Source organism: Cheilinus undulatus, linkage group 6 (genome assembly GCF_018320785.1).
Source record: "Cheilinus undulatus linkage group 6, ASM1832078v1, whole genome shotgun sequence".
NCBI classification, from domain to species: Eukaryota; Metazoa; Chordata; class Actinopteri; order Labriformes; family Labridae; genus Cheilinus; species Cheilinus undulatus.
In genome coordinates, this window is record NC_054870.1 from 185,441 (window position 1) to 198,770 (window position 13,330).

Below are 13,330 nucleotides of genomic sequence, written 5' to 3' on the forward strand. Positions count from 1 at the left end.
CCCTCTGTGTCATTGGCTGCTATGGGCATAGAAGGAGAGAAACTCATGGTGTGGCCCCCATCCTCCCCTGACCTTTAACCCTGTTGAGAACCTTTGGAGCATCCTCAAGCTAAAGATCTATGAGGGTGGGAGGCAGTTCACATCAGAACAGCAGCTCTGGGAGGATATTCTGACATCCTGCAGAGAAATTCAAGCAGAAACTCTCCAAAAACTCACAAGTTCAATGGATGAAGAATAGTGAAGGTGATATCAGAGAAGGGCTCCTATGTTAACATGAACTTGTCCTGTTCAGATGTTTTTGATTGAAATAGCTTTGATTTCAGTGAATATGACCTCCTAATGCTGCAGATTCAACACATGAACATTTTCACTTCTTTATGACCTAGAAAATGTTCTGAGACTCTTTTAGTGCAGAATAATGTGGAACAGTGCATTTAACAATTCTTTTTTTTTTTTTTTTTTTTTAATAATGGTTATCATTATGAAGTTTGTTCAACAACATTTGAATTATTCTCTAACGGCTGATGACTAGAAAAATGCTCTTACTGTCATTTACATTAATATTTAGGAAAATAAGATAAAAATGTCATTTGCATAATAATGTGGAAAGCGGTGTAGATATAGATGTATTGTTTTAGACGGATTGACCCACAGTGGAAAAATATTACAGATATAGAAAGTCTGAAGAAAACTACATTACATTTTAGTCTAGTTTAAGTCATCACAGATCTATTTTTGTTAGTCTCAGTCTAGTTTTAGTCATCACAGATCTACTTTTGTTAGTGTTAGTCTTATAAAAAATGTTCCTAAGGCTTAGAAATTAAACATCAAATTAAAATTGCATTAGTTGCAGCACTAACGGTGGTATTACAGTTTTTCTCAGTTGCTTTGGTCCATTTCTTGAATCATCCTTGACATTTGCAAAACAGTAAGTGCATTTCTCAAACAATTCGTACAAATAGCAAAACACCATGGATTACCTGCAAAAGCCAGTCTCCTGCTCAGAATTCTTAGTCCATCTCTCTTAAGTAAATATCTGTGTGAATGAACGTGTCAGTCCATCAGAATGACTGTGTCACTGTACGGATTAGACAGCCAGACTGCTTAGTCATGTTGTCCCTATAACAGTGTAGTCTGGAGGGATGTTCTGATGTGAACTATGGATAAAGCTTTGATGACAGTTATTATAAACTGTAAGTTACACCTTAGTGTATGTGGGAGAGACTGGACAAGATTCACATTTATGCTTTTACTGTGATTGGTTGACAGGCCATGTCATTGTGATACAGAGAGGTAAAGAAAGCACTGCATAGCACTAAAAAAAAAAAAAAAAAAGTAGAAATGTGAATATAGAACAATCTCCATAGGGAAAACTGTACATGCAGTGCTGTAGGAATTACAGGGCAGTCTTCCTACACCTCCTGACCTTCCTCTCTGTTGGGCCACAAATTCTCATCCACGTCACAATGAGTATCTCCTCTGTCGATGCAGCGTGGAAAGAGTCTTTTAGAGCGTCTGCAGGTCTTTGCTGTGATGTCATCACACGCTGCATGCTTGGCAGCCAGAAGGTCATCTGTGTATGTGGCTGGCGATCATATACTTTCATCTCCATGCTGAGAAAATTCCTCAATCATCAAATTCTGCTCAATCAAATTCCTTGATCATTGGGTCAGGGTTAGGGTTGATCGAATGCTTCACACATTTCCCTTCGTTAGAGAAAGTCAAGATTCACCTGGGCGCAATTTACCAATTCAGGACAGATTTAGGAACAAAAGTCTAGTGATGCATGTAAAGGGGTGAGACTATTCAACAGAGACCATTATAACACATTTGATCAACATGACAGAAGCAACTGATAATGTAGGAAACAGCAGAGAACTGGACAGAATCATTGGCATCTTGTTCAAAGAAATGAGAAACTGCTGTTTTGATGTGCACGTGACACAATGACGTGAAGATTGAACGAGTAGTTCAGAGAATTTCAACTCTGATCTGGGGATGGACCAAAGCCCCTGAGAAAAACTGTAACATTAGAAACTGAAAACATTTCAGTGTTGGCAGTAATGTGTCCCTACAAAATCACAAAACCATCCATGTTTTCTGGATCAAGAGCAGAGTGCTTTTTGTTCATTTCAATCCCAGCTATGGAGAAAACCCTCTGACCTCATGGAGGTGTCCTGGGTCCACAGGTAACAGCCCGCCAGCTACTTGGACCGGGACATCACTCTTTAAATAGTGACTTTATCCCTGAAACACTAATGAGCTTTTTAATTTTGAATTATATTCCATGCCTGAAATTCTTTCCAAAAGCATATTCTTTACTGTTTGAGAGTTTTAGTTCACATGAAGTAACCATACCTTACGGTGGCCCTGAAGGCCAACAGGAAATAAATATTTCAAAAGCGCAAAATATATTTCACAATACACAAAAATATTTCACAAAACACAAAAACATTTCACAATACACAAATACATTTCACCGATCGCAAAATACATTTCATGAAACCGGAAAGGGTAGGACCATGGTGCTTGTTTGTGATTGGCTAAACCCAAGTCTGTCCGGCATCAGTCATTTATCATTTCCTGTTTATACTTCTTACCGCAATAGCCGAGCCAGCATGAAATTTCAAGTGTCTACCGGCATGGAAGAGGAACTTGAGTTGATAGCAGAATACTTCAACAAGGGAAATACATATAGTGTGATTCCTGATATGCTCTCCTCGTATCATGACATACACATTTCAGTTGGAAGCCTAAAATCGCGCTGAAAGTGTCGTGCCAAAAGAAGTACCGGTAGATTTGTATCCCCCTGCCGCCTTTGCCGAAGGAGCTGACTATCGACTATCAGGCGTAGATTTCGCCTCAGTGAATAAAAATGACAATAAAAGAATGTATAAAGCAGAAGATTAGTTTTGATCATCTGTTTTATTCTTCATTATCGTGTTTTTGTCAGTAATATCTTTTAAAATAAGATCTTTTAAGTAAACGTTTTGATTCTGCAGCTTGGTGCACACTCATTACGCTGAACTGAGAACGCATCTTTTTCCTCCTGCGTCCTGTCATTGTATTTTGGCGGCGTGTTGGTCATCAAATCTGGGTCCACGCTGCTGTACATGAGTAACAGACATATTTTCTTCATAACTTTTATCATCTTCTATTAGCGCTGTTTAGCGTCAAGCCGCTGACATGCACTCACCACTTCCCACTTCCGCCTCGAGGTATTTCAAAATAAAGGTCCTGCATAGCCATTTCACTGAATATTAACTTGTCTATTGACCAGTCTGAACAAGATTTATGTACAGAGAGATCAATTTCAGACCATTTATTTCAACACATCGTCCACTTCGACTGCATCCCACTCTAAACAAGTGTTTCACAGTGTAAAGAACTGTAAAAAACAAAGGAACATTTCATTGCAATCAAATATGTCATCTCTTCAGGGTGTATAAATGGTGCAAAGTGTATCCTCCCCCCCCAGGATGCTCAAATCATGAACTACCATCATAACATTCATTTTGTGTTCATTTCTGATCAAGCCTGATAATACTGGAGAGTTTGAACAGGTTAACTCACTTCTATGTCAAGTTACAGGGGATACAAATTATTTCAGGGCCAAATCTAGGCCTGATGTATTTGTTATCCCCCCTCTAATTTCAAGAGTAATGCTTCAAACTTCTCCAAAGTCCCAAATGTTATCAGTGGTGATGAGAGCTGGCCAAGAAAAGACAACTGAGGCAGGGGCCCTCAACCCTGGCTTGTGGGTGGGGAGCACAAATTATTTCAGGGCCGAATCGGGGCCTGATTTCTTATATCCCCTCTAACTTCAAGAGGAAAGCTCAAAACGGTTCCAATTTCACAAATGTCATCAGTTGTCATGAGAGCTGGCCAAGAAAAGTCTATTGAGGCAGGGGGCCCCACCTCTTCCTTGTGGATGGGGGGTACAAATCCTGGCAAGGCTAAAATGAGACCTAAAATCATTTGTAATTTACATTAAAGCAAAGACAAGGCAGTAGTACACCATTTATACACCCTGAAGAGATGACATATTTGATTGCAATGAAATGTTCCTTTGTTTTTTACAGTTCTTTACACTGTGAAACACTTGTTTAGAGTGGGATGCAGTCGAAGTGGACGATGTGTTGAAATAAATGGTCTGAAATTGATCTCTCTGTACATAAATCTTGTTCAGACTGGTCAATAGACAAGTTAATATTCAGTGAAATGGCTATGCAGGACCTTTATTTTGAAATACCTCGAGGCGGAAGTGGGAAGTGGTGAGTGCATGTCAGCGGCTTGACGCTAAACAGCGCTAATAGAAGATGATAAAAGTTATGAAGAAAATATGTCTGTTACTCATGTACAGCAGCGTGGACCCAGATTTGATGACCAACACGCCGCCAAAATACAATGACAGGACGCAGGAGGAAAAAGATGCGTTCTCAGTTCAGAATGCGTGTGCACCAAGCTGCAGAATCAAAACGCTTACTTAAAAGATCTTATTTTAAAAGATATTACCACAAAACACGATAATGAAGAATAAAACAGATGATCAAAACTAATCTTCTGCTTTATACATTCTTTTATTGTCATTTTTATTCACTGAGGCGAAATCTACGCCTGATAGTCGATAGTCAGCTCCTTCGGCAAAGGCGGCAGGGGGATACAAATCCTACCGGGGGTACTTCTTTTGGCACGACACTTTCAGCGCGATTTTAGGCTTCCAACTGAAATGTGTATGTCATGATACGAGGAGAGCATATCAGGAATCACACTATATGTATTTCCCTTGTTGAAGTATTCTGCTATCAACTCAAGTTCCTCTTCCATGCCGGTAGACACTTGAAATTTCATGCTGGCTCGGCTATTGCGGTAAGAAGTATAAATAGGAAATGATAAATGACTGATGCCGGACAGACTTGGGTTTAGCCAATCACAAACAAGCACCATGGTCCTACCCTTTCCGGTTTCGTGAAATGTTTTTGTGTATTTTGAAATGTTTTTGTGTATTGTGAAATGTTTTTGTGTATTGTGAAATGTTTTTGTGTATTGTGAAATGTTTTTGTGTATCGTGAAATATATTTTGCGCTTTTGAAATATTTATTTCCTGTTGGCCTTCAGGGCCACCGTAATACCTGGTTTTCTCCAGTGGTGCTGACCTATGATAGCACAGTTTTTACCTCCTTTTAAACAGAATGTTTCTATTTTCAGCTCTCCTTAGACCTCTACTACACAGAAGATGAGATTTATGAGCTGTCCTTACTGAGAGAACCACGCAACCCCAAATCACTGGTACGTTTCTCAGCAGGGATCCACTGAAATTAAGTTTGATGTCTCTAATGCTGATCTTTACTATCATGGTCCATGGTGAGCTGATCTTGACTATCATGGTCCATGGTGAGCTGATCTTGACTATCGTGGTCCATGGTGAGCTGATCTTGACTAACATGGTCCATGGTGAGCTGATCTTGACTAACATGGTCCATGGTGAGCTGATCTTTACCATCATGGTCCATGGTGAGCTGATCTTGACTAACGTGGTCCATGGTGAGCTGATCTTGACTAACGTGGTCCATGGTGAGCTGATCTTGACTATCATGGTCCATGGTGAGCTGATCTTGACTAACATGGTCCATGGTGAGCTGATCTTTACCATCATGGTCCATGGTGAGCTGATCTTGACTAACATGGTCCATGGTGAGCTGATCTTTACCAACCTAGTCCATGGTGAGCTGATCTTGACTAACATGGTCCATGGTGAGCTGATCTTGACTAACGTGGTCCATGGTGAGCTGATCTTGACTAACGTGGGCCATGGTGAGCTGATCTGCACTAACATGGGCCATGGTGAGCTGATCTTGACTAACATGGGCCATGGTGAGCTGATCTTGACTAACGTGGGCCATGGTGAGCTGATCTTGACTAACGTGGGCCATGGTGAGCTGATCTTGACTAACATGGTCCATGGTGAGCTGATCTTTACCATCATGGTCCATGGTGAGCTGATCTTGACTAAAATGGTCCATGGTGAGCTGATCTTGACTAACGTGGTCCATGGTGAGCTGATCTTGACTAACGTGGTCCATGGTGAGCTGATCTTGACTATCATGGTCCATGGTGAGCTGATCTTGACTATCATGCTCCATGGTGAGCTGATCTTGACTAACGTGGTCCATGGTGAGCTGATCTTGACTAACGTGGTCCATGGTGAGCTGATCTTGACTAACGTGGTCCATGGTGAGCTGATCTTGACTATCATGGTCCATGGTGAGCTGATCTTGACTATCATGGTCCATGGTGAGCTGATCTTGACTATCATGGTCCATGGTGAGCTGATCTTGACTATCATGGTCCATGGTGAGCTGATCTTGACTAACATGGTCCATGGTGAGCTGATCTTTACCATCATGGTCCATGGTGAGCTGATCTTGACTAACATGGTCCATGGTGAGCTGATCTTTACCATCATGGTCCATAGTGAGCTGATCTTTACCATCATGGTCCATGGTGAGCTGATCTTGACTAACATGGTCCATGGTGAGCTGATCTTGACTAACGTGGTCCATGGTGAGCTGATCTTGACTAACATGGTCCATGGTGAGCTGATCTTTACCATCATGGTCCATGGTGAGCTGATCTTGACTATCATGGTCCATGGTGAGCTGATCTTGACTAACATGGTCCATGGTGAGCTGATCTTGACTAACGTGGTCCATGGTGAGCTGATCTTGACTAACGTGGTCCATGGTGAGCTGATCTTGACTATCATGGTCCATGGTGAGCTGATCTTGACTATCATGGTCCATGGTGAGCTGATCTTTACCATCATGGTCCATGGTGAGCTGATCTTGACTATCATGGTCCATGGTGAGCTGATCTTGACTAACATGGGCCATGGTGAGCTGATCTTGACTAACGTGGGCCATGGTGAGCTGATCTTGACTAACGTGGGCCATGGTGAGCTGATCTTGACTAACATGGTCCATGGTGAGCTGATCTTGACTAACGTGGTCCATGGTGAGCTGATCTTTACCATCATGGTCCATGGTGAGCTGATCTTGACTAACATGGGCCATGGTGAGCTGATCTTGACTAACGTGGGCCATGGTGAGCTGATCTTGACTAACGTGGGCCATGGTGAGCTGATCTTGACTAACATGGTCCATGGTGAGCTGATCTTTACCATCATGGTCCATGGTGAGCTGATCTTGACTAACATGGGCCATGGTGAGCTGATCTTGACTAACATGGTCCATGGTGAGCTGATCTTTACCATCATGGGCCATGGTGAGCTGATCTTGACTAACGTGGTCCATGGTGAGCTGATCTTGACTAACGTGGTCCATGGTGAGCTGATCTTGACTATCATGGTCCATGGTGAGCTGATCTTGACTATCATGGTCCATGGTGAGCTGATCTTGACTAACGTGGGCCATGGTGAGCTGATCTTGACTAACGTGGGCCATGGTGAGCTGATCTTGACTAACATGGTCCATGGTGAGCTGATCTTGACTATCATGGGCCATGGTGAGCTGATCTTGACTAACGTGGGCCATGGTGAGCTGATCTTGACTAACGTGGGCCATGGTGAGCTGATCTTGACTAACATGGTCCATGGTGAGCTGATCTTGACTATCATGGGCCATGTTGAGCTGATCTTGACTAACGTGGGCCATGGTGAGCTGATCTTGACTAACATGGTCCATGGTGAGCTGATCTTGACTAACGTGGTCCATGGTGAGCTGATCTTGACTATCATGGTCCATGGTGAGCTGATCTTGACTATCATGGGCCATGGTGAGCTGATCTTGACTAACGTGGGCCATGGTGAGCTGATCTTGACTATCATGGTCCATGGTGAGCTGATCTTGACTATCATGGGCCATGGTGAGCTGATGTTGACTAACATGGGCCATGGTGAGCTGATCTTGACTAACATGGTCCATGGTGAGCTGATCTTGACTATCATGGTCCATGGTGAGCTGATCTTGACTATCATGGTCCATGGTGAGCTGATCTTGACTAACATGGGCCATGGTGAGCTGATCTTGACTAACGTGGGCCATGGTGAGCTGATCTTGACTAACGTGGGCCATGGTGAGCTGATCTTGACTAACATGGTCCATGGTGAGCTGATCTTTACCATCATGGTCCATGGTGAGCTGATCTTGACTAACATGGTCCATGGTGAGCTGATCTTGACTAACGTGGTCCATGGTGAGCTGATCTTTACCATCATGGTCCATGGTGAGCTGATCTTGACTAACATGGTCCATGGTGAGCTGATCTTTACCATCATGGGCCATGGTGAGCTGATCTTGACTAACATGGGCCATGGTGAGCTGATCTTGACTAACATGGTCCATGGTGAGCTGATCTTTACCATCATGGGCCATGGTGAGCTGATCTTGACTAACATGGTCCATGGTGAGCTGATCTTGACTATCATGGGCCATGGTGAGCTGATCTTGACTAACGTGGGCCATGGTGAGCTGATCTTGACTAACATGGTCCATGGTGAGCTGATCTTGACTAACGTGGTCCATGGTGAGCTGATCTTGACTATCATGGTCCATGGTGAGCTGATCTTGACTATCATGGTCCATGGTGAGCTGATCTTGACTATCATGGTCCATGGTGAGCTGATCTTGACTATCATGGTCCATGGTGAGCTGATCTTGACTATCATGGGCCATGGTGAGCTGATCTTGACTAACATGGTCCATGGTGAGCTGATCTTGACTATCATGGTCCATGGTGAGCTGATCTTGACTAACGTGGGCCATGGTGAGCTGATCTTGACTAACATGGTCCATGGTGAGCTGATCTTGACTATCATGGGCCATGGTGAGCTGATCTTGACTAACGTGGGCCATGGTGAGCTGATCTTGACTAACATGGTCCATGGTGAGCTGATCTTGACTAACGTGGGCCATGGTGAGCTGATCTTGACTAACATGGTCCATGTCCCTCTTACAGCCGACTTCTCCAACCACTCCAACCAAACCCTTGGCCCCCCTGGACTGGGCCTCTGGGGTCCCTACCAAACCTGATCCATCCGTGGTCAATAAACACATCAGGAAGCTGGTGGATGTAGGTGATCTCTATCATCAGAGAATGACATAGGAACAATCAAGATAGATGTGTTCATACAAGATATATTCATATAGATATAGTCATATAGATATATTCATATAGATATAGTCATATAGATATATTCATATAGACATAGTCATATAGATATATTCATATAGATATAGTCATATAGATATATTCATATAGATATAGTCATATAGATATACTCATATAGATATAATAATCATAGATATATTCATATAGATATATTCATATAGATAAATTCATCATAGATATAATCATCATAGATATATTCATATAGATATATTCATATAGATATATTCATCATAGATTTATTCATCATAGATATATTCATATAGATTTATTCATATAGATAAATTCATCATAGATATAATCATCATAGATATATTCATATAGATATATTCATATAGATATATTCATCATAGATTTATTCATCATAGATATATTCATCATAGATATATTCATCATAGATATATTCATCAGATATACTCATCATAGATATATATGTCATAGATGTGTTCCTGTACAGACATGTGTTACTGGTGTTTTTTGTTTGTTCTGTCCTCTGGAAGTCTGTCTTCAGGAACTATGACCATGACCATGACGGCTACATCTCTCAGGAGGATTTTGAGAACATCGCTGCTAACTTCCCCTTCCTGGAGTCCTTCTGTGTTTTGGATAAAGATCAGTGAGTGTTCAGGCTATCAGCGATAAACGGGTATTGGATAAATAACTCTATCTACTTTAGCCGTGATCAATCTCAGATCAGTCTTAGGGGGGAACAACAGCCAATCACATTGATCAATAGCTTTCAGGGAATGTGGTGACTTTCAACAGCACGAAAGGAGCTTTGGCACTGGCCAAGACCTGAAGACAACAACAGAAAGGTTTCAGTTTGATGGGGATGACACCAGATAGAAGTCTTTCCAACAGGAGCTGAGGGGTTGGGGTGGGGTTAGGGAGCTGCGTTATTGGTTGAAGGTCTGGAGGCCTCTCGTTCCATCACAGTCCTGTCTGTCCCATCCCAGTCCACTCTGTCCAATCACAGTCCACGCTGTCCCATCACAGTCCCCTCTGTCCCATCACAGTCCTCTCTTTCCCATCCCAGTCCACTCTGTCCCATCACAGTCCCCTCTGTCCCATCACAGTCCTCTCTTTCCCATCCCAGTCCACTCTGTCCCATCACAGTCCCCTCTGTCCCATCACAGTCCTCTCTTTCCCATCACAGTCCACTCTGTCCAATCACAGTCCTCTCTGTCCCATCACAGTCCTCTCCGTCCCATCAGAGTCCTCTCTGTCCCATCAGAGTCCTCTCTGTCCCATCACAGTCCTCTCTGTCCCATCACAGTCCACTCTGTCCCATCACAGTCCTGTCTGTAACCATCACAGTCCACTCTGTCCCATCACAGTCCACTCTGTCCCATCACAGTCCACTCTGTCCCATCACAGTCCTGTCTGTAACCATCACAGTCCACTCTGTCCCATCACAGTCCACTCTGTCCCATCACAGTCCACTCTGTCCCGTCACAGACCTCTCTGTCCCATCACAGCCAACTCTATCCCATCACAGTCCACTCTGTCCCATCACAGTCCTGTCTGTCCAATCACAGTCCTGTCTGTCCCATCACAGTCCACTCTGTCCCATCACAGTCCTCTCTGTCCCATCACTGTCCTCTCTGTCCCATCACAGTCCACTCTGTCCCATCACAGCCCACTCTGTCCCATCACAATCCTCTCTGTCCCATCACAGTCCACTCTGTCCCATCACAGTCCTCTCTGTCCCATCACAGTCCTGTTTGTCCCATCACAATCCTCTCTGTCCCATCAGAGTCCTGTCTGTCCCATCACAGTCCTCTCTTTCCCATCCCAGTCCACTCTGTCCAATCACAGTCCACTCTGTCCCATCACAGTCCTCTCTGTCCCATCACAGTCCACTCTGTCCCATCACAGTCCACTCTGTCCCATCACAGTCCTCTCTTTCCCATCCCAGTCCACTCTGTCCAATCACAGTCCACTCTGTCCCATCACAGTCCTCTCTGTTTCATCACAGTCCTCTCTGTCCCATCCCAGTCCACTCTGTCCAATCACAGTCCACTCTGTCCCATCACAGTCCTCTCTGTCCCATCACAGTCCTCTCTGTCCCATCACAGTCCCATCTGTCCCATCACAGTCCACTCTGTCCCATCACAGTCCACTCTGTCCCATCACAGTCCTGTCTGTAACCATCACAGTCCTCTCTGTCCCATCACAGTCCCATCTGTCCCATCACAGTCCACTCTGTCCCGTCACAGACCACTCTGTCCCATCACAGCCAACTCTGTCCCATCACAGTCCACTCTGTCCCATCCCATTCCACTTTATCCAATCACAGTCCACTCTGTCCCATCACAGTACTCTCTGTCCCATCACAGTCCTCTCTGTCCCATCATAGTCCACTCTGTCCCATCACAGTCCTCTCTGTCCCATCACAGTCCACTCCCCCCATCACAGTCCTGTCTGTAACCATCACAGTCCTATCTGTCCCATCACAGTCCAATCTGTCCCATCACAGTCCACTCTGTCCCATCACAGTCCTGTCTGTCCTATCACAGTCCTCTCTGTCCCATCACAGTCCACTCTATCCCATCACAGTCTACTCTGTCCCATCACAGTCCTGTCTGTCCCGTCATAGACCTCTCTGTCCCATCACAGCCAACTCTATCCCATCACAGCCCAAGCTGTCCCATCACAGTCCTGTCTGTCCCATCACAGTCCTGTCTGCAACCATCACAATCCTCTCTATCCCATCATAGACCTCTCTGTCCCATCACAGTCCACTCTGTCCCATCACAGTCCTGTCTGTAACCATCACAGTCCACTCTGTCCCATCACAGTCCAATCTGTCCCATCACAGTCCACTCTGTCCCATCACAGTCCTGTCTGTAACCATCACAGTCCTCTCTGTCCCGTCATAGACCTCTCTGTCCCATCACAGCCAACTTTGTCCCATCACAGTCCAATCTGTCCCATCACAGTCCTCTCTGTCCCATCACAGTCCTCTCTGTCCCATCACAGTCCTCTCTGTCCCATCATAGTCCACTCTGTCCCATCACAGTCCAATCTGTCCCATCACAGTCCTCTCTGTCCCATCATAGTCCACTCTGTCCCATCACAGTCCTTTATGTCCCATCACAGTCCACTCTGTCCCATCACAGTCCTCTCTGTCCCATCACAGTCCTCTCTGTCCCATCACAGTCCTCTCTGTCCCATCACAGTCCACGCTGTCCCATCACAGTCCTCTCTGTCCCATCATAGTCCACTCTGTCCCATCACAGTCCTCTCTGTCCCATCACAGTCCTCTCTGTCCCATCATAGTCCACTCTGTCCCATCACAGTCCTTTATGTCCCATCACAGTCCACTCTGTCCCATCACAGTCCTCTCTGTCCCATCACAGTCCTCTCTGTCCCATCACAGTCCTCTCTGTCCCATCACAGTCCACGCTGTCCCATCACAGTCCTCTCTGTCCCATCATAGTCCACTCTGTCCCATCACAGTCCAATCTGTCCCATCACAGTCCACTCTGTCCCATCACAGTCCTGTCTGTAACCATCACAGACCTCTCTGTCCCATCAGTGACCTCTCTGTCCCATCACAGACCTCTCTGTCCCATCACAGACCTCTCTGTCCCATCACAGACCTCTCTGTCCCATCACAGACCTCTCTGTCCCATCACAGACCTCTCTGTCCCATCACAGACCTCTCTGTCCCATCACAGTCCTCTCTGTCCCATCACAGTCCACTCTGTCCCATCACAGTCCTCTCTGTCCCATCACAGTCCTCTCTGTCCCATCACAGTCCACGCTGTCCCATCACAGTCCTCTCTGTCCCATCATAGTCCTCTCTGTCCCATCACAGTCCTCTCTGTCCCATCACAGTCCACTCCCCCCATCACAGTCCTGTCTGTAACCATCACAGTCCAATCTGTCCCATCACAGTCCCATCTGTCCCATCAGAGTCCAATCTGTTCCATCACAGACCTCTCTGTCCCATCACAGACCTCTCTGTCCCATCACAGACCTCTCTGTCCCATCACAGACCTCTCTGTCCCATCACAGACCTCTCTGTCCCATCACAGACCTCTCTGTCCCATCACAGACCTCTCTGTCCCATCACAGACCTCTCTGTCCCATCACAGACCTCTCTGTCCCATCACAGACCTCTCTGTCCCATCAGTGA

General features: G+C 45.0%; 1 protein-coding gene across 1 annotated transcript in view; it reads left to right on the forward strand.

Moving 5' to 3' along the window:
- The window catches only part of rasgrp3 (RAS guanyl releasing protein 3 (calcium and DAG-regulated)), a 123,647-nt gene that overhangs the window by 80,679 nt on the left and 29,638 nt on the right, over positions 1-13,330 (forward strand). Inside the window, exons 10-12 of the mRNA XM_041789572.1 lie at positions 5,209-5,289; positions 8,977-9,090; positions 9,687-9,802. Of these exons, the coding sequence (XP_041645506.1) occupies positions 5,209-5,289; positions 8,977-9,090; positions 9,687-9,802 (311 nt within the window). The remainder of the gene's footprint in view (positions 1-5,208; positions 5,290-8,976; positions 9,091-9,686; positions 9,803-13,330) is intronic.